We start from the raw sequence: 15,291 nt of genomic DNA, 5'->3' as shown, positions 1-15,291 counted from the left end.
GAATGCCCTCTAATGTCTTTCAACTTTTACGTGCTGTTCTGTCTCCTTCCTTCCCAGTTGGTCCATCTTCCATCTTCAGATGAACGAAGACTTCCTCCTCTGGAAGCCTCCTCTCTTCACGAACCGCCCCTGAGTTAGAGATCCTTTTTTCGTTCCAAACACACAGTTCCTTTAACACTTGCATTATCTTGCATTATCATCGCCTGCTTCCCTGGCTCCCTACTAGGCTGTGTCTTTTCCACTACTGCATCTTGGATGCCTAGCACAGTGCCGGCCCATGGCTGGCAATAAACAAATACTGAGTAACTGAGATTGTCCCTCTAGGGAGGGAGGGATGGGGGGTGTGAGGGGGAGTTTGTCCTGTTCGCAGCGGGGGGGCCCCAGTATTCCCAGCCCCCTAATACAAGCCTGACACGGAGCAGGAGTTCTAAAAATGGCTAACAAGCAAGGCAGGCTTGCCTAACATCCTTCCCACCAACTAGCGTAGTCGTGGCGGGGCTCCAGTGGCCCCGACCCGGCCGGAAGGAGGCGGGGAGGCCTACGATCTTCAGGCAGCTGCCAGCCCGCGGGACCGGAGTGGGCGGGGCCTGGGCCAGAGACACCCGGAAGCGCACCGGCGTCCGCGCTCAGAGCCGGGGGAAGCAGCGCCGCCGCCGCCGCTGTCTCTGCAGCCAGCTTCTCAGTCATGCCGGTAAGTTGTCGCGCCGTCCCCGCCCCGCGCAGACCCGCGGCCAACAGCTAGCGCCTCGGCTGCACCGCCTTTTGGCCAGAGGTCCCTCTTAAAGGGCTCAGGCCGCGCCCGGAGCTGTCGCCCCTCTTCTCACCCCTCCCCACCCAGCCTCCAGCTTCTTCGACCCTCCCTAAAATAGGATCCCATGGGAGTTTTATCTGGCAGTCAGGCTTCAGAACATCAAAGCTCTAAGGCCTCCAAGCGATTACAAGCCTAAAGCTTCCCTGCAAAGACGGGGAAACTGAGACCCAGCGAGGGGCAGAGTCGCTGGAGGTCACACAGGGAGTCGGTGGCGATCCGGAACTGGGATGGCTAGTCCCTGCGTCTCCCACGTGGATGCCCCTTCCCGCGGAGCTGGCCTGAAAGAGGGGCTTGGGGTGACTGTTACCTCCCGGACAGGGCAGGAGTTCGGAGGTCCGTGTTTGTCTTCCCTTCCTCTGCCCACTGTGTCTGAGTTTCAGGTCAGCGCTGGGCCACACTGAATGGAGACAGTGCTTTTAACCTTTTCTACAGGTCACTTTATGAACCCGAACCCGTGAGCTAGAGAGAGGTTCAGGGACCTGCCCAAGTCGCCAGTTGCTCAGTGGCAGAGTCTGGGGAGGGATGAGCTGCTCACTCAGTCTTATCATCCAATATACATGATAAGACTCATGGCCTCATTTTGTTGCTCATGGCCTCATTTTGTAGGTAAAAGATTAAGGCCTTTTGCAGATAAAAACAAACAAACATTAAAATCCCAGTAATTTATTCAAGGTGGTGTTGGGAGATGGGTGCAGCCAGGATTAAGCCCCTTATCTTCAGGGGCCCAGCCTCTCCTGACCACACCACATGATACATGTCCAACAAAAGTAGTCATACCGGCTTGGCAGGAAGCTCTGATCCCAGTTGCGTCCCAGGGCTACTGGCTGGAGGCGTGGTGTTTAGCACTTTCCCCCAGGGTGCCTGGTTTTCTGGCCTTGCTCCAAGTGGGTACCCAGAGGTGTCCCACAGACGCCCTGTGTCTTAGCGGCCTAGCTTTGGGGAGCTGACAGGTGAGTCAGAGGCCCCCTGGGCCAGGCCACAAATATCTCAGGTGTCATTTCCCTTGGGTGTTGCCAGGTGCCTTGAGACAAATCCTCAGACAACACAAAGTATGGACAAAGAACCTGACAGAATCAGCCCTCCCAGTTGAGCAAATCTGCCTGTGGCAATGTCAAAGGAAAGCATTAATCACTCTGGGACTGGGATGGCTGAGGCTACCGGCCTTTTGTGGGGGATGGCAGTGAGGGAAAGGCCAGCTTGAGGATGGCTCTATTCTATGTTCACTTCTGGGAATTTTGACGAACAAAAGACCCACCAGAGTGGATGACCCAAATGAAGAGGGCACTTGGCCGTATACCACGAGATGAACCAAAACTGGAAAGGGATTAATGTGTCACCTGAGAGGTTTCTCACACAAAACACTTGGAATCTCAGAAACCTCTTTGAAAAATCTGTGCCCTACCCCACCCCCCTTGCCAGCTGCATGACCTCAGGCAAGCTGTTTTACCTCTTTGTGCCTTGATTTCCTCAGTGTAAAATGGGGGTAAAAACTGACCTCACAGGGCTGTCATTAGTAGTAACTGGAAAAATGCCAGTAAAATATGTAGCTCAGCCACTGACATAGTTAGTCCCGAAGAAATGGTAGGTCTTGTGTAGACCTAGGACAAATTGGTAGAACTATAGGCAGGCAGGTTTCAACCCTATGTTAACAAGGACCACAGTGGCTAAAAGTTTAGGCTTGGGTAGGTCTAGGCCCTGCTATTCACTAGCTGTGTCACTCTGAGTGAGTGACCTAACCTCATCTGTCAAGAAGGGATAATAATAATGCCTACCTCATGGTGTTGTTGTGATGAGGACATGCATGCACAGTGCCTGGCACATAGTAGGCACTCTAATAATAGTAAATTCCCAATCATCAGGGTGTTCAAAAACTGAACGCCCCGGATATTTGTGAAAGCATTTCGTCTCTGGGAGGGGTCTGGATAGTATGACCCCGTTCCATTCCCACCCTTCCAGTTCTGCGATTCTGTTAAAGCATTGCACAGATGACTGGGCTTTTTCCTCTACGTTACAGGACCCATTTTGTAGGTGACTGAGGGGTTGGGACTGTGCAAAGTCGAGCATTCAGTGGTGGGGCCGGCCTTGGGATTCTCTGTAAAGACAGGATTACTCTGCGCAGGAAGGAGACTTTCCACAACCCCATATTTACTTTTTTTTTTTGGCGGTATGCGGGCCTCTCACTGTTGTGGCCTCTCCCGTTGCGGAGCACAGTCTCCGGATGCGTAGGCCCAGCAGCCATGGCTCACAGGCCCAGCCACTCCGCGGCATGTGGGATCTTCCCAGACCGGGGCACGAACCCGCGTCCCCTGCATCGGCAGGCGGACTCTCAACCACTGCGCCACCAGGGAAGCCCCCATATTTACTTTTGCAACTCAGAGGTGGAGGAGGAGAGGACTGAATTGTAATATTTGCCCAACGGAAGCCGTCTGCTGGCTTCTGACCTCTTTACCGTGCAGGATGGAAGGAGACCCTCTCTCTGTAGCCAACAACAGAAAGCTTTAGAGATCTGTTGACTTCAAGCCCTCAGGCAGCAAAAACTTGGGCTCCTTCACATGGTGTTCCCATCTCAGGTCTCCTGCTAAGAGTCATCATTGTGGGGGGTGGCAGCCCCATTTGCTGGTCCAGAACCAGCAAGGTGTCCCTGGAGCCAGGAAAGCCTGGGTTCACATCCCAGCCTCAAGGCATACCCACCACAGGACTGTGGGTGGCTTAGTTCACCCCTGGAACCTCAAGTTTTCTCCTACGTATAGTACGGTGACTAGCTCCCTTTCCAGGCTGGGTAAGGACTGAGATACTATATAAAGAGCATTTCACATAGTGGGCACTCATTAGATTTGGGTTTTTTTTTTTTTTTTTTAGATTTGGGTTTTATGTTGGTCTTACAAACCCATTAAAGCTTTGGATGGGTGTACAGGTACCAACCACTGATGAATCTTGATTACCAGTTATTCTAGAGCAGGAGTCAGCAAACTTTTTCTTAAAGGGCGAGATAGTGAATACCTAAGGCTCCATGAACCATGCGGTCTGTTACAACTCCTCAACTCTGCCATTCTAGTGTGAAAGTAAATGAATGAGCTTAGCTGTGTTCCAGTAAAACTTTATAAAACCAGGTGGCAGGCAAGCTATAGTTTGCCAGCTTGTGTGCTAGAGCAGCATCTCAAACTATAATGTGGGCAGGAATGTGCTGGCTGGGTGTCTTGTTAAAAATGAGGGTTCTGGAAAAAAAAAAAAAAAAAAGAACAAAAAGGATTCTGATTCTGGAGGTCTGGGGTGGGACCTGAGAGTCTGCAGTCTGGCAAGTTCCCGGGTCATGCTGATACCGTTGTTCTGAGAACCACCCGTTAAAGGCAAGATTATGGAATCCTCACTAGAAATCCTTACTTCCAGAATTTGCTGTGGTGGTTGTTGAATAGTCACAAAATGAGCTGAAGGGATCAGAGGTGTTTAGAAAAAAAGAAAGACTAACCGTTTTCTTTAAGGCAGGTTTTGCAGATTTGGCCTCGATAAAATAGTCGTCTCCTGGTTGTGTCATTATGTTTGTAATGATGGTTATGTAATTCAGCACCGAAAAACCAAACTGCTTAACTCTTGGCTTCAGTTTCCCCTGTACAGCATGATGATAACCCAGACCCAAAGGTGGTTTGAGACTTGGAAAGAGCCTGAGAAGCCATTTAGACCAATGTTTCTCAAGTGTGTGGTCTTACCCCTCTGTTTCTCCTCAGTGGGTTAAAAATGGAGAGTCACAGGGCCCACCCAGAGCTACAGAGCTCACTGAGTCAGCTGCCTGCAGAGCTGCCCAGTCACCAAGTACCTCTGTGATTCTTCTGTGCACTGAGACTGAGGAAACTGAATTGGCTAATGCCCTTTTGGTATAGATAAGGGGACTGGGGCCCCTAAGGGCAGGGATTTTGCCTGAGGTCTTCCAGCAAGATACAGTGCTGTGCCCAGAATTCCAATTGAGGTAAGAGATTTGAAAAGCTCCATGGAAAACGTAGCCATAGTTTTTTAAAGGGACAGAAAAAATGGAAGTGGAACAAAGTAATACTAATAATCCGATAGCTAACTTTTTCAAGAATTTTTTTCACCGCGCCGAGTGGTTTGTGGCATTTTAGTTCCCCTTAGTTCCCCGGCGAGGGATTGAGCCTGGGCTCTCAGCAGTGAGAGCACAGAGTCCTAAACCACTGGACAGCCAGGGAATTCCCCCGATAGCCAACTTTTTACCCCAGTGGAACCTACTACTAGGCTCCAGTCTCTTTACCTAACATATGAATTAACTATACTTCTGAGTAATTACCTCCAAAACTTAGTGGTTTGAGACAACAAATATTTATTAACTTATAGTTTCTGAGAGTCAGGAATCTGGAAGCAGATTAGCTAGTATTTCTGGCTCAGGATCTCTCATGGAAGCTGCAGTGAGGATGTTGTCCAGGGTTGTGGTCCTCTGAAGGAGGATCTGCTTCCAAGTTGGCTCCCTCACACGGCTGTTGGCTGGAGGGCTCAGCTCTTCACCATGTGCACCTCTCCTTAGGGTTGCCAGAGGGTCCTTAGGACATGGCAGCCAGCTTCCTCCAGAGTGAAGGATCCCAGAGAAAGTAAGGCAGAAACCACAATGTCTTTTATGTGTTAGCCTCCAAGGTCACCTAACGTCACTTCAGCCATATTCTACTGGACACACAGGCCAACCCTGAGACACTGTGGGATAGGACTACTCAAGGGCATAAATACCAGGAGGTAGAGATCACTGGGCCATCTTGCATGCTGGCTACCACACTTAAAATCTTGTGTTCATCCCATTCACCAGCCTGGAGAGGGACTTTCATCCCCATTTTGCAGATATAGAAACCAAGGCACAAAGGAGTTAAGTAACTTACTCATGGCCACACAGCTACTAAGTGCCAGAGCTGGGATCTGAAGCCAGGTCTCATTTCCAGAGATTTAAAATAAAGGAAGTATTGGTATAAGTAACCTTTGTTTGAAAGCAAAGGAAGGACCCAGGGTTGTTCAACCAGCTGTGTCAAACATCTATTCACTCAACAAAATGTGTTAAGCCCCTACTCTGTGCCCAGCACTCACTGTTCCAAGTATTGGGGATGCAGCAGTGGACTGAACAAAGCCTCATCTTCTGGGAGCTTGCCTTCAGACCCTTGGTTTGTTAGATATCCTGGAGACTGTAGGATGTTGAGCCCTCATGAAGAGTCCAGGAGCCTGGGTTCCCTTACTGGCCCAGATTCAGCTCACTGGAGCCCAGGCAAATCCTCTCCCTTCCCAGGATTCAGGTGCTGCCTCTGAAGCACTTGGATGGCAGCAGTGGTCTCCATATTTCAGAGTCACCAGGGAAGCTTATTGACCATAATAGATGCCTCAGCCCTCTGGCTTGCTGACCAGAACCTATAGTTTTTGTTTGGTTGGTTGGTTGTTTTTTTTTTTTTTTGCGGTACGCGGGCCTCTCACTGCTGTGGCCTCTCCCGTTGCGCAGCACAGGATCCGGAGGCGCAGGCTCAGCGGCCATGGCTCACGGGCCCAGCCGCTCCGCGGCACGTGGGATCCTCCCGGACCAGGGCACGAACCCGTGTCCCCTGCATCTGCAGGCGGACTCTCAACCACTGCGCCACCAGGGAAGCCCTGTTTGTTTGTTTTTATACAGCAGGTTCTTATTGGTTATCCATTTTATACATATTAGTGTACATATGTCAATCCCAATCTCCCAATTCATCCCACGCTCGCCACCTCCCCCTTTCTCCCCTTGGAACCTATAGTTTTTGTAAGCTCCCAGGTGAGTCTAATGCAGAGAGTGATCTTTTAATGCATAATTAAGACCACCAGATCAGCACTGCTCAGAGCATGGGGCCCACCCACATTAGAGTTATTAGTGATCTTGAGACAACCCCATAGCTGAAGAATCAGGGCTTTGAAGATGAGACTAGGAACCAACATCTTAAACTACCTTCCCAGGTGATTCTTCTTGCATGTCCCAGACGCCGCTAAAGGGTTTCGAGGGATTCTGTCCTTTAACACAACCACCTGTGAGATATAGCAACCCTTAGTTACTGTACAGTTTAAGAGAGTGGGGCTCAGAAACAGGCTACTGGGGAGTCTGATGAAAGCTGGATCTTGCCTTTCTCTCTGCCCTGTGTCTTGGCCCCCGAGTGGGCCTGCATGCTAAGTGGGGCATGGGGCCCCTGGGGCCCCTCTGCAGGACTTGGCTTATGGTCTCCTTTGTTTCAGAAGCACGAGTTCTCCGTGGACATGACCTGTGAAGGCTGCTCTAATGCAGTCACTCGGGTCCTCAACAAGCTGGGAGGTGAGTGTGTGGCCCTCGGATGGGGGTGCGGGGACAGATACACTTATATTAAATGCATGTAGGCATGGAACAGGAGAAGCTTGAGTTTAAGCTGTTAACAGTAACACTAAAACATATTGAGTACTTAGCACATGCCAAGTACTCTGCTTCATGGCTTCCGTGGATCACATCATTTAACCCTCACCCTGACCATTTCAGGTAGCTGCTTTCACCATCTCCATTTCAAGCAGGAGGGAACTGAAGTTCAGAGAGGTTAAGTAACCTGTTGGGATCACACAGCCAGTAGTGGCAGAGCTGGGATTTGGCCACATGCAGCCCTGGCAGTACTACTTAGTATGTTGGTAATCACATTCATCTCCAGTGTGATAACTTTTGTTATGTGACACACGTGAGTGTCATTTTCTATTAAGATTTTTAGAAGCTGTAACATTTTAAGAAATAAACTTTGGATCAGTCCTGTGCAGAACTCCTAAAGCACCTCTTTTTGGTGTATTTAGAAAACCATTAATCTCCTCCAGTCCCCTCAGTTCTCATCTGGGGAAACTGAGGCCCAGAGAGGGCTGGGGTCTGGTCCTGGGGCTCCATGAAGTCATGACAGAGCTGTGATCAGAGTTCTGGTAGTGCTGGGGCAGTCAGTCTTTTAACCCTGGATAATAGTAACACCCAGTTTTCAAAGGGCTTTCATGTGGATGTCATCTCGTTAGCACTTAACACCGTCCTCTGAGCTGTACTTTCCGTCTGTGGAATTGGGATGTTGACACCAGGCCCCAGGAGGGGAAGTGACTTGCCCAGTGTCCCACAGTGAGTCCATGGCTGGTTTCTAGACTGTAAACTGGAATCTGAACTATAAAAGAATCTGAAACAGTGAAAAGAACCTGGCTGCTGACTTGCCATGTGACCTTGGCCTCCTCTCCCGGGGCCTGGCTTTCCCCAGCTACAGTATGGGAAAGTCAGCCTCTCAGCTTTGCTGTGGATACTTTAACAGTATAACTCTGCTCACAAGCCCCTCTATACAAGCACCAGCTCTGCATGAAGTGAGGGAGGGCCTGCTTTCGCTCTTGCTGGCCCCAGGACACCTGTCCAGGGACCTGGGCTGCCAGAAACACAGCTTGAAATCCACTGGGTCAGATGATGCCAGAGTATCTTCCAGCTCTATGATGCCACCAGAATATTTTCTCCAAAGAGGAGGGAGAAACTTCTGAACCAAAAGACAAAACCCGGAGTGCAGCCAGGATACACTGCCCTCTCCCTGGTATCCATTATGTACAGAGTCAGAGGTTAGGACTAAATCCCATGCCATGTGCTTTTTCAGGCCCCTTCACTGGTGCCTGAGGATCTGCCTTTGAGCTTGGGCAGGTATCTCTCCCTCTTCCACTACTATCCCCACTTGGGGTGGCCTCTTAAGAAAGGTCAGAAGGGTTTTCTGAGCTAGTCGGGGCCACAGATGAGCAGTGCTGGGCCTGAGGAATCACAGACCAGTGGCATACTTGAACTGGAGAGCCCACCCCGTTGCCCTCCCCATCGCCACTCCCCATCATCCTCCCCATCACCCTCCCCATCCGAAAAACTGTCTTGCATAAAACCGGCCCCTGGTGCCAAAAAGGTTGGGGACCGCTGCGTTAAAGGATAACAAGTGCTTTCCTCATCTGGTCTGAGTGTAGGTTCTTTGGCACTTCTACCTCCCTACCTGTACCGAAACCCACCTAACGGGTTCTAGGAGTTAGGGAATGAAGACCTGGGCTCCTTTGCCAGCTCCCCTCAGAGTGTGGAAGACATGGCACCAACACTTAGAATAAGGCCTTGGCTGGTTACCTAATTTGAGGCTTCTCACTTTGAAAGTGAGAATGCTACCTGTTGATAATGGACGTATCTTTTTTTGTTTGTTTGTTTGTTTTGCGGTACGCGGGCCTCTCACTGCTGTGGCCTCTCCCATTGCGGAGCACAGGCTCTGGAGGCGCAGGCTCAGCGGCCATGGCTCACGGGCCCAGCCGCTCCGCAGCATGTGGGATCCTCCCGGACTGGGGCACGAACCCGCGTCCCCTGCATCGGCAGGCGGACTCTCAACCACTGCACCACCAGGGAAGCCCGATAATGGACATATCTTATCGTTGAAAAGCCTATTGCCATTGTATGCTCTGAATTTATAAATGAGTGGGAGAACGTGCCCTTAACTGTTCCATGGGACTCAAGGGGGGAAAACTCATGATCTTTACCAGATTTTGCTGAGTCACGTTGGAAAGATGGGTCAGTGGTAGGATAGAAGTGGTTCTTTGGAACTTACTTCCTCAGTCTAAGGTTCTTCCACCTGGCTTCCTCATCTCAGACCAAACCATTCTGGTCATAATCAGAATGTTGGAATGGGGCCCAACAAGCTGAATTTTAAACACACCAGGGCTTTTTTTTATCAGTGGTTCAGATTCTAGAAAGCAGTTGTCAGGACTTATGGGTCCCTGTGCATAGGAGTCTTAATGTTCAACAAAATACATCATGAAATGCTAATGAAAAAAATAAAAAGTGTGCCAGTCTGTTGTCCCACAATTTCCATTCTATGAATTCATGGTATAGAAATATTTCCACAAGTTTTATAAGATACGTTCAAGTATGTTTACATTGTTGTGATCATAGTGAGAGATTGGAGGCAACCTCAGTGTCCTTCAGAGGGGGACTGAGTAGATGGATGGTACATCCACACTATGGGGTATGGTGTAGCTGTTAAAAAAGAATGAAGTAAGTCTGTATGCACTGAGATGGCAATATATCCTGGACATTGGAAAGTGACATATAGCAAGACCTGTTTACAGAGTATGATGCCACTTTGGAGAATTACTTTTCATTTGTCCATCGGGGAGAAACACTGGATAGGGCCCCTATTGTTCAGTGATCCTTAGAGGGAGGAAATAGTAGGGGCCTTACAGTTTCAAATTTTATTCAGAAATGCTTGCCTTTTTTCTTTTTAAATGGTGTGTCTGGGGACTTCCCTGGCAGTCCAGTGGTTAAGACTCCGCGCTTCCACTTCAGTGGGGCACGGTTTCAATCCCTGGTAGGGAAATTAAGATCCCACATGCCGCGTGGCCCGGCCAAAAAAAAAAAAAAGTGTGTCTATTACTTTTGTAATTAAGAAAAAAACATTTTAAAGCCCCCATCTAGAGCAGGGATGGGCAAACTACAGCCCCTGGGCCCAATCCAGCCCACAGCCTGTTTTTGCACAGCTGACAATGGTTTTTACATTTTTACAGGGTTGTAAAAACAATATACAGAAGACTATGCAGCCCACAGTTCCTAAAACATGTGCTCTCTGGCCCTTTTCAGGAGAAGTGTGCCGATCCTTGGTCTAGAGGAGAGGGGAAGGGTGGTGGTCAATAATTCAGGAGCCTGACTGGGAACGTCTCTGTCCCCCCTCACCCCCCCTTCCTGCAGGAGTTCAATTTGACATTGACCTGCCCAACAAGAAGGTCTGCGTCGACTCTGAGCACAGCGTGGACACTCTGCTGGAGACCCTGGGGAAAACAGGAAAGGCTGTTTCCTACCTCGGCCCCAAATAGCAAGGGCCTGGGCCCCCAGCCTGCAGGATGGACCAAAGTGGGCAGGTGGGTGAGGCCCCGACAGTGCAACAAAATATGTCTCTACCGAATGCAAATCACAAACTCAGGGACTCCTTCCAGCCCCCTGTGAGTAGACGGAGCACTATGTGATGTCTCCCAGGGTCCCCTCTATGACTTCAGGGTACATTCATCAGCAGGGTTTAAGTTTAAGCATATGGCCCTGAGCAGTGTGTCTTTTGCTTTGATAACTTGACGGTCCCATCAGAGGTGACACCTACACCCTGAGCCTTGTGGTCCTGTGCACTGACCAGGTGAGTTAGTTCACCTTGGCCTCTGTCCCCACTTGGAACTGTTCTCAGCTTCCTGAACATGCCCTCTGCCCAGACTGGTGCAAAGACAATACTGTGGTCAATCTGGTAGTTTCTTAAAACCTACCATATGACCCAGCCATTCCTTTGCCAGGTATTTACCCAAGAGAAATGGAAAGCACTGTCCATATGAAGACTTGTAAATATTGAGAGCAGCTTTACTTGTAATAGCCAAAAGCTGGAAACAACCCAATGTCCATCACCAGGTGAATAGATAAACAAATTGTGGTATAGCCATACAATTGAATACTATTGTCCATGCAACAACTCCAATGAATCTCACATACTGTATGATATCGTTTATATAAAGTTCTAAAAAATGCAAACGAACCTATAGCGACCAAAGCAGATCCGTGATTGCCTGATGATGTGGGGTGGCAAGGAGAGGCAGGAGGAGACTTTGGGGTTGGAAATGTTCATTATCTTGAGTGTGGTAAGGGTATGTGGGTGTATTCAATTGATAAGTTACAGATCATCACATTGTGCACTTAAAATATGTCTACATATAGCATGTCAGTTACACCCCCAATAAAGCTGTTAAGGTAAAAAACACAACACAAACAAACAAAAAACAGCAGCTTGTTTAAGCTGGATGTTCCCTTTGATTTTACATAGTCCAGAAAGGAGGTTAGTGATACTGTGCCAGCACCCTTCACTGCGGAACCAGGGCAGACTTTAGTCATCCATCCAGCATTCCTTCCCTCCGTGCCTAGCCACAGTCTCAGAATCCTTCACAGCACAGCCCTCCTAGCAGTCACTGCCCCCATAGTGCCTTTCATGCCCTTCATGTGTGTATTACAACAATCGCCACATCCCTGATGTCGGTCAGTGCTCTCACTGTAATTAAAAATGAGGCCTGGAGAGGGGAAGTGACTTGACCAAAGCCCCACACAGGTGAGTGCCAGGGGCAGGCTGAGAATCAGGCATCCAACTACAACTGACTGCTGGGCCATGGCAGTGAACTTCAGCTGCAGCCTCCTTCCTCAAGGTGTGCATTGGAATCTGAGCCGTGGCAGTGTCCTGTGTGTCTGGTGACATCACGTGCAAATCATGAGATGTCAGATGTGTCTGACTTTGTCATCCCCTTTCTGCCCAAGGATGAACCATGTTCAGGAATGAGCCCAGGATGAATAATCAGTATTCTAGGAGTCTAGTTTTTAGCTGTGCCCTCATTTCACACTCTGACTTTGGACACTTCTCTTTCATTCCTGAGACTTAGTCCTCCCTCCTGTAAAATGAGGCTATAACCTCTACCCTGCTTTCCTGCCTTGTGGAGGTTACTGTGAAATCCCTCTGAATATGCAGGATGATCCTTAAAGGGAGGGTAACGTTTCCACCGTACCAGTGTTCATCACATGGTTCCTGCATCCCTAGGGTTTTGGGGGGAGGGTGGGGGGAGGGACCCCAGGCCCCTCCATGTATCCCAAGTAGCCCTGTTTTATATTGGGCCTCTGTGTAAGACTGTTTATAAAAGTCTCTGTGACAAGGAGGGATGGAGGGAGGGAAGAAAAAAAATCTTCCTCAGCTGGCTACACACGTGGAGCCCCAGTGTAGACACTTTGAATTGGAAGCTCCCGACCTGAGCATGTGAATTTTGTTTGACTAAAAAAGCAATACCTGCCTGTTGTAAACCATGTGTAGCTTAATGTGTGTTTTTCTCATAGTAGGCTCTTATTTTTATTGAGATGAAATTCACATAACATGCAATTAACCATTTTAAAGTGTACCATTCATTGGCCTTTATGTATTCACAATGTTGTACATCCACCACCTCTCTCTAGTTTCAAAACTTTTCATCACCCTAGAAAAACTCCCTGTACCCATTTAGGCTGTCCCACTGCCTCCTCTCTCCATCCCCTGGCAACCACTAATCTGCTTTCTGCCCCCCGGACTCACCTATTCTGGATATTTCATATAAAAGGAATCATACGTTATATGACCTTTTGTGTCTGGCTTCTTTCACTTAGCATAATGTTTTCAGGATTCACCCAAGCTTAGCATGTATCAGTACTTCATTCCTTTCTATGGCTGGATAGTTCTCATAGTAGTTTTAATTAATTAATTTTAGCTTTTTTATTATAGGAAGTGTCGAACCTATGCAAGTAGGGTAGTAAAATGAATCTCCACGTACGCATCACCCAGATCCAACAATTATCAAGTCATTGCCATCATTTCATCCATGGCCCGCTCTCTCCACCCCCATATTCACAGCAAATTCAGGCATCATATAATTTCATCCGCACATCTGTCAGTAACCATGTGTAGTATGAAAAGGCTCCTGGAGATTCATATGCACGGCACTGGGTGAGAATCACTGATCAGGTAAGCTTTTACCCCACACACCAGGCAGCATCTGTCTCCGAGTCTGTTTTAAGAGGCTGCCCAATGACTGATTTGAAGCCAGGTTCAGGAACCAGAGATAGAATGTTTATTGGTTCTGAAGTTTCCTTGATTGTCTGGCTCTCGGCAGATTTGTTTGCTCGTGATTTTTTTTGTTGCCCTCCCGGTATAAGTTGAAACAGGACAGGGAAGGTGCCCCAGCAGCCCTGGGAGTTCCCCAGAAGAGGGCCTCGGCAGTGATCGGCTTAGCAAGATCAATGGGTTCTGGTCAAGACTGCCAAGAGGCAGTCTTGGTAGAAGCAGCGTGCAGGGCTGGACATGGGGTTCTAGTCCTGCTCCAGCACCTGGGTTTCCCACCTCACCCGGTACAACTGCCTCTTAGTGAACCTTTACTGCTTTTGTAATGTCTCCATGTGCCCAGCAGATGGCGCCTGTGTTCCACCTCACTTCTCATCTCTTCCAGGATGCTGAGCCAGCTCCTGCCTTCCAGACAGATCTAGGACCTGACAATCCTGCTCAGCGATGGTAGTTCCTGCGGAGACCCTCACTTGCCCTGCTCCTCTGTAGCTTCCTTGCAATAAAGTCAAGTCCATTTTGCTGGAGATATTGTCTCTTGCCTGGTCTTGATGTCACCTGCTTATGTGCTGTGCTGTGCTGCTCACATGTTGCTCTGAAGGAGATAACTGCAGTGCTTGCTTGGGTTGGAGTTCTAAGAGCTCCCAGCTGGGCGAAAGAGGTCCGATGGATTCTGAGTCTTTGCTGTGTGAGCTTTTGCAAGTCACTTCCCCTCTCTGGGCCTCACTTTTCCTCATCTATAAGTGAAGATGTTGGGTCAGGTGGGTGATCCTCTTTCTTTTCACTACTTTCTTAGACTCTGTATTGTGAAAAACCTTTGTCTGTCAAGTGAATCACATTTAAGGGAGGTAAAATTGTATGGCAGTTAGAATAACGGGAAGAGGCAGCGAAGACAGACTGCTTGAGATAGAGTCCAAGCTCCACACCTCCCAGCTGGGCCACATAACCTCTTGGTGTCCGCAAGCATAAAATGTGGTAACAGCATCTCCTGCAAATGGTGGTTGTAGGGATTAAATGAGGGGACTCATGTAAGTTGCTTAGATAGTGCTTGTCAGTTATCACTCAGTGAACATTCTCTATTCGTGTACATTTTTGTGTGTATTTAATCAAAGATCTGTAGAAATGGCAATTAGAATTCCAGTCAGCCTAAAAGTTAGTGCCTTACAGAGTTGATGCAATTATATCAAAACAAAGGGAATGTTTTAGTTTGTACAGCTTTACTTATTTTTTTTTAAATATTTCATTAAGCCAGCAGCTCTCAAACTGTTTCATCCCAGGAACCTTTTACACTCTTGAAAATTACTGAGTATCTCAAAGAGCTTATGGTTATGTGGGTTATGCCATATCAGAAATTAAAACAGGAATTTTTGAAACACAAAAATACGCAAGCATATATCCCATTAGCCATCAGGGCGAGATGAGGTCATTGCACAGCACTTAGATTCTGGAAATTTCACTGCATGATTGTAAGAAAAAGAGAAAAAGGCATCTTGTGTGAATAGTTTTGACTTCGGTGTTCCTTCTGAAAGGTCTTGGGGACCACATATTGAGAATCACTGCTTTGACCATCTACTGGGCAGTGACTGGGGACCAGCGCTGCTGGACCCGGGATGAGACCCAGCTCTGCCTTTGACGACCTGTGACCTTGGACCAGTCACCTCATCTCTCCCAGAGGCAGTTTTCTCACCTGCACAACGTACCATTATCTGTACCTCAGGGGCCTTATGTAAGACTTTGCCAACTCTGAACTGTGTGCTAGCATAATTTGGGTCCCATTATGAGAGTATTAAAACAAGTCTCGGCCATTTCTGCCTTTGTGGTCCCTTGGGGGCACAGGGACTCTCCCTGCCCTCA

General features: G+C 48.5%; 1 protein-coding gene across 2 annotated transcripts; it reads left to right on the top strand.

The window, feature by feature from the left end:
- The first annotated feature begins 581 nt into the window (after positions 1 to 581).
- ATOX1 (antioxidant 1 copper chaperone) lies at positions 582 to 13,964 on the top strand. Of its 2 annotated transcripts, none has more exons than XM_060093695.1 (4): positions 582 to 691; positions 7,037 to 7,112; positions 10,530 to 10,699; positions 13,826 to 13,964. In XM_060093695.1, exons 1-3 carry the CDS (start codon positions 686 to 688, stop codon positions 10,652 to 10,654), a joined length of 207 nt encoding a protein of 68 aa, XP_059949678.1. In that variant the 5' UTR covers positions 582 to 685; the 3' UTR covers positions 10,655 to 10,699; positions 13,826 to 13,964. The 2 variants fall into 2 exon arrangements, with proteins under 2 accessions (XP_059949678.1, XP_059949679.1); XM_060093696.1 differs by having other exon boundaries at positions 588 to 691; positions 7,040 to 7,112.
- Positions 13,965 to 15,291: the final 1,327 nt, after the last annotated feature.

Source organism: Mesoplodon densirostris, chromosome 3 (genome assembly GCF_025265405.1).
Source record: "Mesoplodon densirostris isolate mMesDen1 chromosome 3, mMesDen1 primary haplotype, whole genome shotgun sequence".
Classification (NCBI taxonomy): Eukaryota; Metazoa; Chordata; class Mammalia; order Artiodactyla; family Ziphiidae; genus Mesoplodon; species Mesoplodon densirostris.
The sequence above is the reverse complement of the archived record's forward strand: the minus strand, read 5'-3'. Positions and strand labels throughout refer to the sequence as shown.